This window comes from Lycium barbarum, chromosome 1 (genome assembly GCF_019175385.1).
Source record: "Lycium barbarum isolate Lr01 chromosome 1, ASM1917538v2, whole genome shotgun sequence".
Lineage (NCBI taxonomy): Eukaryota > Viridiplantae > Streptophyta > Magnoliopsida > Solanales > Solanaceae > Lycium > Lycium barbarum.
The window spans coordinates 167,954,189-167,965,490 of NC_083337.1; the positions used below are offsets into that span (position 1 = coordinate 167,954,189).

The following is an 11,302-nucleotide window of genomic DNA, read 5'->3' on the forward strand; positions in this document are numbered from 1 at the left end:
AAGCATGGTCCTCTATTTTGTGCTTGTTGATTTTGTGCTTGGTTGATACCACTATTATTATTCTTGGGAGGTCTACCGTTATTTTTCTTAAATATTTTCTTCTTAGGCTTCATAGAGGTATTTTTGTTAGCATTAGGAGCAGCATTATTTGAAGTAATTAAATTTACCTTATTTGTGACGGGTTGTAAGTTACTCTCTTCCATTTGCAAAAGTGCATCTTGGCCCCTTGCTTCTTCCTCCATGCGGATTCGCATAATCAACGTCTCAAGAGAGGTTTCCTTTTGTTTGTGGCGCATAGTTTTTTGAAATTCCTTCCATGAAGGTGGAAGTTTATCTATTATGCCACAAACAATAAGGTTATCTCCAATTTTTATATCCTCGGACCTGAGCTCTCCAACGATCATTATAAAATCTTGGGCTTGGTCTGCCACTGATTTGTTGTCCACCATTTGGAAACGAAAAAATCTACCAGCAGCATATTTTTTCGCTCCAGCCTCCTCGGTATCATATTTACTCTGTAACGCTTTCCATATTTTCTTTGCAGTAGAGTAAGTTCTATCATAATAATCATAAAAATTATCTGATAGAAAATTAAGTAAATAATACCGACACTTGTATGAATCTTCATCGTACTGTTCAGTTTTTTCTTGAAGAGAAATAAGTTCTTCATCATTCATGGAAGTGTTGTCTATTTTATTTGGATTCTTCTCAGTTAACACATAAGAAACATTGAGAAGACTTAAGTAGAAAAGTACTTTACCCTTCCATCTCTTAAAATGAGTACCGTTGAACCGAAATGGCTTGTTAAGATCTCCTACTTTGACATCCGCCGATTTTTCAATTGTAGCCATTTGAATCTCCTTAAAATTGTTGGTGATCTTGCAGTGAAATTACAATTACAATTGAAAAATAACAATGAAGCAATAAAAAAAAATTATGGCTGAGGCGCGGATATCTCGCTCTCTTTAAGGAGATTCAAGCCCACTGCAGCAAATTTACCGGTCCAGCAGTAATCTTTCTGACTTGTCCCCTCCAGGATACAACAGCCCGAACACGTCGTATAACTCAACGAACTCTGGACAAGATGTTGAGTCCAAAGCTCCACCAAAAGAACACCTTCCTTCAACTAATAAACTCTTTTATTTTTACTTTCCTCACTTTTATGAATTCTCCAAAGGATATATATTTTTCCTTTCTACTCTCACAAGTTAAGGATTTTTTCTATGTATTTGAATGTGTGTTATGCAGAATAATAATTCATCCTTTTATAATGGATGAAAATGTGAAAAACTTGTTCAACAAAAAATGTGAAAAACATTGTCACATTTTTTTACTACAAAGCAATGTGAAACTAAGACCAAATATGTTCATATGGTGGCTACCATGGTCTTCACATTTTTTTCCACAAAAAATGTGAAAGATATGGTCAACTTTTGTGGCTACCCAAATGAAAATAAAATTACATGGCAAGGCACAAAACATGTTAGGAATTTGGACAAAAATATGAAAGATATTTGTAATATTAAAATGCTCAAAAACCTAACAAGGAAGAAATTGTACAAAAATAATTTGTTACTACTATTTGAATTGATGAAAATGACTCTACAAATATTTTGTGTAGTTTATATTACTGATTTTCAACGTTTTAAAATAAAAGTATCCTGTAAAATGAGTTACTATTGTAATGAGTCATGTAAGCATTGAACTTTTACACTTCCCTTAAAAAGACATTCATAACCTTAATCACACGTAAGTGTTTATTTAAATTATTCTTTATTTCTTTTTAAGTGTCTATTCCACTAATTGAAACAATAAAGGTACAGATCAACAAGAATAACAATATTTATTTATATATTTTTGAAACACCAAATATTTATAAACAAATTTAGTATCAACACAATGAATACTTGGAACCAGATGCAGTATTACCGAATATATATCAATATCACGAGAGAAGTTAGAAGGATGGAAGGAATTGATTCGATCACTTTCGTTTTTAAATCACAATATATATAAGAGGTTAATTTTTTTGTTTGTATATATATATTACTTGTTATGTGAGGCCCGTGCTAAGCCCGGGCCCAAACTCAAGATATAAAAATAGATATTTTAACTAAAAAAATATAATCTGTGTTAGTACAAGTGTACAACAACAACAACAACCATATACCCATTGTAGTCCCACAAGTGGGTAATTATATAAAAGCAAAATTTTCATTCCACTGCTTTAATATTTTAACTTCCATTTTGATAAAATTATTTACTTCAAATCAAATGCGGAGCCAGAATTTGACATTTATAACTTATGTATCCTAATTTTCTGAAGTTATTTAGTTCTAAATAAATAATCTATACATACTTAATGAACTTTTAAGACAAATACATAATTTAACTTGTGCAGCGGATGAAACTGCTCCTCTCTTAATTAGGGATTAGGGGTTCGAACATGGATATGGAAAAAATCTTTGGAGGAAGCGTTCCCTCCGAATAGGCGCGATACAGTGCTAATTATCTAGATTAATTGGGCTTAAATGCGGATATCGAGCACGAACCAGAAAATCAAAGAACATGAAAAATGAGGTAGAAGGTTCGATAGCTTTTGAAAAGTAGACCTTAAAAATAAAAAATAAAAAAATTGACTTAAATAAATAAGATTAGGACCTAAAAGTAATTAATTAATTTTTTTTTAAAAGAATTAGAAATTATTGTGAGGACTACAAAAATCCCCAGATTCGATAGCTTTTGAAAAGTAGACCTTAAAAATAAAAAATTAAAAAATTTATTTAAATAAATAAAATTAAGACATAAAAGTAATTAATTAAAAAGTTTTTAAAAATTTGAAAAACTCTCGTGAGGACTACAAAAGTCCTCACATTCCCTCTTATATTATTATATAGTAATGAGAGAGAATTAATCTTCTCGGTGAAAAACCTGCCCACTGTTGAAAATGAGTTGGTAATTTAAAAACAAAGAAATTTCTTGCTACATAGAGCTAAATTATGGCACTTCCATATTTCCATTGACATTTCTGACATTAGGAATCCCACTGCAAAAAGTAAGTTCGTACGATGGTCCCACTCCCTTGACCCATTCAAGATGCCATTAAGTAATTCTATGTGCGCCACTGTGTACCACACACCTTAATCTCACAGAACCCATGGTTAATCATGTGACAACTAAAAAAAAACTTATGAAAAATATTTCACAGTTATTTCGGATATAGCTATACTCCGTTTCAATTTATTTTTCTTATACTTTTACCTTTTTTTTTTTCATCCGTTATAAAAAAGAATATTTCTTTCATTTTTTGGTAATTTTTTAATTCCAATTTTCCACATATGTTTAATTCCACGAGATTAAAAGGCATTTTGGTACATCCACATATCTTTAATGAACAACCATAAGATTCAAAAGTCTTCTTTACTTTCTTAACTTTGTGTCAAGTCAAAAATAGATAAACAATTGAAACGGAGGATTTTTTTTTTTTTTGCTTTTGGATATAATTATATTTGTAGAGGCAACAAAATTCCTTTACGACTAGCAAATTAAAAATATCTAGCAATTAATATAAGGTAATACTAGTAATTATTATACTATTACAAGTTAAATTATATTGATAGATTAAACGGCAATTCAATTGTCTAAATTGTCCTAGTTATATTTTCTCAAAGACAATACAATCTCCTAAATGGAACATTTGTTTTAGTTTCTTACAGAAAGTGAAAAAGTGAAAATTTGCTATTATGCAATTCAAGTTAATATTTCATATTTCAACCATTTCGTTGCATGGAGTGTGACTGAACCATCTACGTTAACGGAGGAGCTGATGCACAAGGACGAAGCTTAGATAAAATGTAGAAATCTCACTAGCGAGAAAAAGTCTTTTACCGAAGGTAAAAAAAGGGGGATGTCCAGTATTAACCGATACAAAAGATGCATCTCAAGTGATTAGGCAGGGGCAGGATTCAAACCTATCATTTTAGGTCATTTGCCTGATGGATCAACCGACTCCTCTACCCTCGTGATCAATTTGATGGAGTACGCATGGTTTGACGCATGTTGCAGTTTTCCAACTCGAATTATATATAGTTAAATTATTTTAAAGAACTTATTGCTGTATTAGTCTATATAAATAGTATGGTTTAAAAACTACTAAGTTTATATCCATGGATGTAATTAGTAGTGTGATACATTTACCCTTGAGTTGATTTAAAATTTTGAATTAGACCTTTGGAGTAGATTCATTAATGAATATTTGCACCATTCAATGAACATGCGATACCACAAACCATGGATGAATCCTTTCATTATCGGAACTTTTGACTTTGTATTATGCCTGTCCAATACGTACCTTGTAGTAACAGCAAGTTCAAAAGCAACTCTGATAGGACATACAGTTGGTTAGATTCATAAGATCTATTCATTGATCTGGCCACGGAGAACGAATTTATAAATCTGAATATGATCTAATTAATACTCCCAAATTGGTGGGTTTGTGTGTGCGCGAGCCCGGGGGGGGGGGGGGGGGGGGAGGTGTCGTGGAGTATGAAAAATGGAGGAAAAAAAGAAAGAAAAAAGATCTAATTAATACAGTCAAACCTCTTTATAACAGCATCGTTGGGTTCGAAAGTTTTTTGCTGTTATAGAGAATGGTTGTTATACACCTATAACAGCATTGACATTTAAATAATATTTCGCTGTTATAGACAAAAAAAAATGCATAAAATCTAATTTTTCAGTTTTAATTGCCAAATTTCTAGATATATATATATATATATATATATATATATATATATATATATAATTCATATGATATTTTATCATAAATAGTGTATTAAAGGATCAAATATTTGGTCAAAATCTATGCATTTATTATTGATAATCATACATATTCTATTTTTATAAAGATGATTAATTATTATATTACCCAAAAAAAAAAGATAGTTGTTATATGGGATAATTTTACAAAGAGTGATCTGTTATAAAGTTGGTTATTGTTGTTATAGGCGAAATGTTGTTGTAGAGAAGTAAAATATAACATAAATCGGTTCCAAATAAACTTGGTTGTTATAGAGAGGTTTTGTTATATGCGTACGCCGTTATAGAGAGTTCTGACTATGCTCACTCTTCAATGGTATAAAATCTTTTGATAAATCTACTTCTGTGTTTCATCAATCCGATTTATATGACATACTTTTCTTTTTTAATTTATTCCGAAAAAATGTCAACTTTCTATATTTAGAAATAGTCTAATTTTAAAATTTTCGTTTTATCTAAATAAGATGATTTACACAAGTAATGTCTAGTGTCTATTTTAAATCATAAGTTTTAAAAGTTTATATTCTCTTTAAACTTTGAGCTCAGTCAAATAATTCCACATAAATTAATTTTTGTTTACATTTTTAGAGTTACATGTTACTTATTGATAAGAAGCCTAATTCAATCTCAAAGTGTTAGCTTATGGATGTGAGGATTGTCCAGAACCCTATAAAAAGACCATGTCCCACATGCGCAATCCAACCAAGTAAAGCATGTATAGTTGGGCCCAACATCAAATAAACTAAGAAATTGGGATGAGTTTGGCTCTAATAACATGATACCAAATGAGTATTGGTCTAACTTAATGCAAAAACATTTAAATTATAAGGTGAGAATTACTCAAAAAAATAAAATCCCTATCCTATCACAGATGTGGGACTCGACACTTAGGGGTCCTTTGGTTGGTGGGATGAGATAAATAAGGATATCACATGGGATTAGTTATCCCACCTTCCATAGGAGATAGCTAATCCCATCATTTTAATAAATCCTGAGACTAATTAATACAAGTAACCAAACGCAGGATAAAATAATCCCACAAGTTAGCCTGACATTATTTTCCTTATCCCACAAACCAAACAACCCCTTACTCTCTAAAAGTGGCCGTAACATAAAAATGTTACAACTTCCAATTTGTTCCAGTTTAAACTTCCAACTTCCAGTTTGTCGATTACTATTTTAACCTTGAAGCCAGATTCGAGTTCGAATTCAAATTTGTATATCATATTCTCTTGAGTGATACTTAAAGAGTATGACGGGGAAGCAATATTGAAATTGTATCCGTGTGATCTATAGTCACAGGTACGAATCGTGGAAGCAGTTATTAATATCTAATCTACATTACACCCCTTCAATCCCGGACCAACTAATTGCGGAATACTTTGTGCACGAAGCTATCCATTTTGATGCTTAAAGAAAATATTGGAAGAGTGGCCAACATTTAATTTTCTTTACATTTTAAAAAAGATGGGTTTCTTGAAAACTTTGAGAAATAGCATGGAATCGCAGAAACAAAGAGAGTAGAATATAGGCAAGCCTTTACCCTACCTTTGCGGGGAGTAAAAAGTTTTTTTTTTCGATAGACACTCAACTCAAACAAATGCATTAGTATGTTGATTTTTGCCACCAATTCGAGTTTTACAAAAATCACACGTTGTACTAATAATGTAGAATTTTACGTCAAATCTACTTTTCCTCATACGGCAAAGTAAAAAACGAGATCTAATTCAAAAAGAGGCTCCTTCATTCGTGTATAAATTACAGATGGTAAAAGCGTGTGGTTTGGAAAAATGGTAGCCTTAGTCAAAGAGAGTGGGGACAGATAGAAGGAGGGGGAAGAATACGTTGGATAATACTAATACAAGACAAGATGATGAAAGAGTATAGAGAGTGGCGGGGCCGCCAGTGATATGAATAGTAAACCCCTTTGTCCCCTCTCAATTACTCCCTCCCTTCCCCTATTTTCCATTCACTACTATTTCTCTCTCTCAAAAACAGTCTCATCAACTTCAAAACTCTTCACACACTCAGTGATTCACATATCATATACTCTTATCTTTTCTTCCTTTAAAACGTCCCATCATCATCTATCCAACGTTGAAAACCTTCGACTTGTATTTTTCTTGGAAAACCCAAAATCTCAAAGAAAGCTACTCCAATTATATCACTCTATCTTTTTCTCCCAGATAAATAGACTTGAGATCGCTTTTCACCTTGCTGCTCTTGCTTCTCTGGTTACTGCTTCAGCTAAGAATTTCTTCTTGCTTTCACTTGTTTTATTATTTTTTAATCTGGATTGTCTTGCCCATGACATGTCACTAGACATTAACTTCACAGTGGATACCCAAAATTGGATGTGTTCTACATATAACAATATTGACTGATTGCGGCTATCTGGATTTGAATTAGACAAGCAAAGAAAAATCTTATGATTTCATCCATGACTAGTCTGTCTATCTAGTATCCAGTACACTAGAACTAGTAAAATAGAGGCACTATCATTGCAAGGCAATCTTCATCACAACTTCTCTCTTAGCTAACTGTCAGATAAGTATGTAAAGCTCCATCGTTGCAATTTGGACTATAAAAGCACTACTCTTTTGACTATTGCAATTGGATCATCGCGATTACAGGTTGGATGCAAGTCGAAGTCCTTCCTCACATTAAAATCATAGTCAAATAATTTCTTGCATTTTATGGATTCAACATCTTTAGTCGGAGTATCCGACCCAAACACTGGCGGCAGTGGAGGAGGAGGAGAAGGTCCATCAATAACAACCGCTCCCCCCGAGAGCGGAGGGTCAACAACAGTTTCTGCAGCACCACCGAGCCGATACGAGTCACAAAAACGTCGAGATTGGAACACTTTCTTACAGTACTTAAGGAACCACAAGCCACCGTTAACCCTAGCCCGATGCAGCGGGGCCCACGTGATCGAGTTCCTTAAGTACCTCGATCAGTTCGGGAAAACTAAGGTGCACGTGACTGGGTGCCCTTATTTCGGGCACCCAAATCCACCTGCACCTTGTGCGTGTTCGTTAAAGCAAGCTTGGGGTAGCCTTGATGCACTAATTGGAAGGCTAAGAGCTGCTTATGAAGAAAATGGGGGTAAACCTGAATCAAATCCGTTTGGTGCCAAAGCTGTTAGAATATATTTAAGGGAAGTTAGAGAAAGTCAAGCTAAAGCTAGAGGAATTCCTTATGAAAAGAAGAAACGCAAAAGACCGAGTAGTTCAAGCTCGGTCGTGATGACAGCTGGCAGTGCTAGTGGCGGAGGTGTTGTTGCAGTAGAAGGTGGTGGTAGTGGTGGCGGAGATGGTGGAGGTAATGTCAATGGTGGTGGTGGTGGTGGTGGCAGTGGCGCGACTATTGGTCAGCCACCTACTACTACTAATACAACAGTATAATACAGATTATTTTCCATGATTCATTTTCGATTTTAATTTTAGCTAGCAACTTTTTTTTTTTTGGTCTTCTAGTTCAGTATACACTATTCCTAGTAAGTAATTGTGAATTACGTATGAGATTTATTACATCACTTCTGATCACATTTATTTAAATATTTTTAGTTTTATTCAGTGGCAAGTAATTAAGTTGCATCTGATGGTAAGAGTTTATATATGCATCTGAGATTTTAATTGATTTTGCATTAGACAACATTAAGCACTTATCTTTTTTTTCTTCCTATTTTACCAGTAAGAGTGAATAGTAGCAGTTCATCTGATATGGTCCCCCTTTTACCTTGTATGAATATGGCTATTGTATATCCTCACGTGTGTCTTTATACTGCAGCATACAAATATACGTCAGACATTTTGCAGTTTCAGGTGCTTCCTTTACCCCCTCGATCCTCTCCAAGATTTTGTTCCCCTCCGTAGAATTAACTCTTTAGGGCTCGTTTGGTTAGAAAATAAGTTATTCAGGAATTTTATTCCAATCAAATGTGGGATAAGACGGCATTAAATTTTTATCCCAAAACTATTTTGGCTTATCCATCCTACCAAATGAGCCCTTATATGTTTCGTATACTTGTTGACTCTACGTTTTTTACATTATCAGTATAAGGACGTAGCCGTTTTGGCCATAAGAATTATTTCTTTTTTATAATACTAATTCACTTTATTTCAAAATCACATGTTTGGTTATAAAATTTTAAAACTAACTTAGAAGTTGGATTTCAAATAATTGGAAAGTTGTTTCAAACATGTTTTCCAACTCTTATCTTTATAGATTCCAAATAAAGTGCTCTCTTTTCTCCTTTGCAAAAATTATAACTAGACACGACTCCATCTTCTATTCCAATTTCATAAATTTCAAATAAAGTGAAGATATTTGAAATCTAAGACCAAACGCCTACGTAATTTAATGATAATATGTAATTTAACTTGTGATAAGTAACGTTTTTATAAAATTATATTATTGAATAGTAGTAATATTTACTATAGAAATCTATATATTTAACCTATAAGCAGTGGCGAATCTAGAATTTTCATTCAGGGTGTTCGGGAAAAAAAAGAAGCTAAATATACGCTGTAATTTTTTGCCGAAAGTGTTCAAAAGTTAATATATGCACATAAACATAAAAAAATTACCCTATATATACACTGTAATTTTTTCCCGAGGGTGTTCGGGTGAACACCCTGCCCCCAAGTAGATCCGCCCCTGCCTATAAGTGATTTGAAAGTGCAATGTTTCTTATGTCGTCGGTGCATAGAATTTTAACTTTAACATAGGTAAAATTTTGTGCAAGAGATGTGACCCTATTGGCTTAGAGTATACATACATACGTTTTAATTTAAAAAAAAAAAAAAATTGAAGCGGGGTAGGATAACACAAATAGAAAATAAAAACCAAATTGTAGAATCAAATGTTTTCTGTTCTTGAGGTCTTCTGTGTAGAAGGAGACGTAAAAAAGGTTTTGTTGGATGATATCAACTGCAATAGTAAAAGATCGATATAATAGATTATAATATAAGGGCATCATTGAATAATTAGCTACAATATAATAGTACTCTTTTTTCCTTTTTAAAACAGGAGGACGCACTACCTTCTTTAGTGCGAAAATGACCCTCGGCCAACTGATGATGCTTCCATTCCATTCATTATTTTATTGAAGTATTATTGTTGAAATCCAATATATTCATTAAATTATCATATCTTTGTTTAAATAAACATCAATCACACTACCAAACAAAAGTTTCCTCCTCCTCCTTTGCAAGGCCTTTCTCAGGCCAACGTACGTACGCAATGATATTCTTGATAATTAATTAATTTTCCATATTATATTAGAATTATGCATTATTATTTTATGTATCCGGATCAGATTGATGTAATCCAATGATCACCTTATATCATTTTTCTATTTTCCTTTTCCCCTTTCCAGCTGACTTTTATTTTCTCAAATAGCTGTATTTTCATTTTGTAATATTGGAGTGTGGTTAAATGCTTACTGAAGTGTGTTGTAGTAACTCCATCAGACTATGGAAATTTATAATTCTACATTACAACTCCTTTCATCTTTTAATTATTATGTTGACATTACATGTTAGAAAATTGTATGGAGAATTAGAAGGAAGTTTGAGGTGTGTCAAGACTGATAGAGTAATGTATATTCCTTAGGATTCAACAAAGTCTTCCGGGGCCCAATTTGTCTTGCAAGGGCGAATTTAGTGGTTTACCCATTTTACCTTGCGGCGCAACTCATTTGTGCGAGCTTAATCCCTTTTCTTGCTCTTTTATTAACCTGCTACGAAAACAATTCTTTCTAATAAAGTTAAAAAAAAAAAAAAAGTTCTTCCTACTTATCTATGCGGACACTTCCTTTGACATACCCCACTAATTTCTTCTAACATAATCTGCCTTGACCTTAAACCTAGTCTTGAATTTTGGGCTGCAGCAGATCTATAGAGTGATGATAAGTCAATGGTAATTTATACACCATTATTTGGTCCATTCCTAAAACATTAATGTAAGTTGAAGCCAACCTTCTACAGAAGAAATGTCTCATCAGAATAGAGAATAATCTATAGAGATAGAAAAAGTGATCGTGAGAAAGAGAATCAGCCTTTCTTTTTACCAGTCACATGGGCAGGAGTGATACCAGAGAATTAATCAACTTTTATGCTTAAAATTAATATATGCATTTGTTAACTTATTCTCATCTAACCCAAATACGCATCGAAAATTTATTTATTAAATTAAAATGGGTTCAAATGTTTGAAGAAATATTTATTTAGTTATTTTTCAAAAAAATGGCACTCTATGCTCGATACTCGTACTAGCCACAGGGTTCTGACTAATCCCAATTCAAAAAATTACCTGGATTGCCCTTCATACGGACTGGTATTTAATTTTTTCCCCTCAATTCGCTAGTCTTCAACTTTTTCGCCTACTTCTCATTTAATGAAAATTTATGGGCTAAAGTACCCTTTTCGCACCAGAGATTCTGGGTTCCATCCCCAGCAGAGTTGAAAATAATATTAAT

The 11,302-nt window shown here is 33.1% G+C and overlaps 1 protein-coding gene across 1 annotated transcript; it reads left to right on the forward strand.

The window, feature by feature from the left end:
* The first annotated feature begins 6,603 nt into the window (after positions 1-6,603).
* Positions 6,604-8,396, forward strand: LOC132606408 (protein LIGHT-DEPENDENT SHORT HYPOCOTYLS 5-like). The gene is made up of 2 exons (XM_060319897.1): positions 6,604-7,369; positions 7,452-8,396. The coding sequence occupies exon 2, from the start codon at positions 7,515-7,517 to the stop codon at positions 8,223-8,225; it is 711 nt and encodes a 236-aa protein (XP_060175880.1). The 5' UTR covers positions 6,604-7,369; positions 7,452-7,514; the 3' UTR covers positions 8,226-8,396.
* Positions 8,397-11,302: the final 2,906 nt, after the last annotated feature.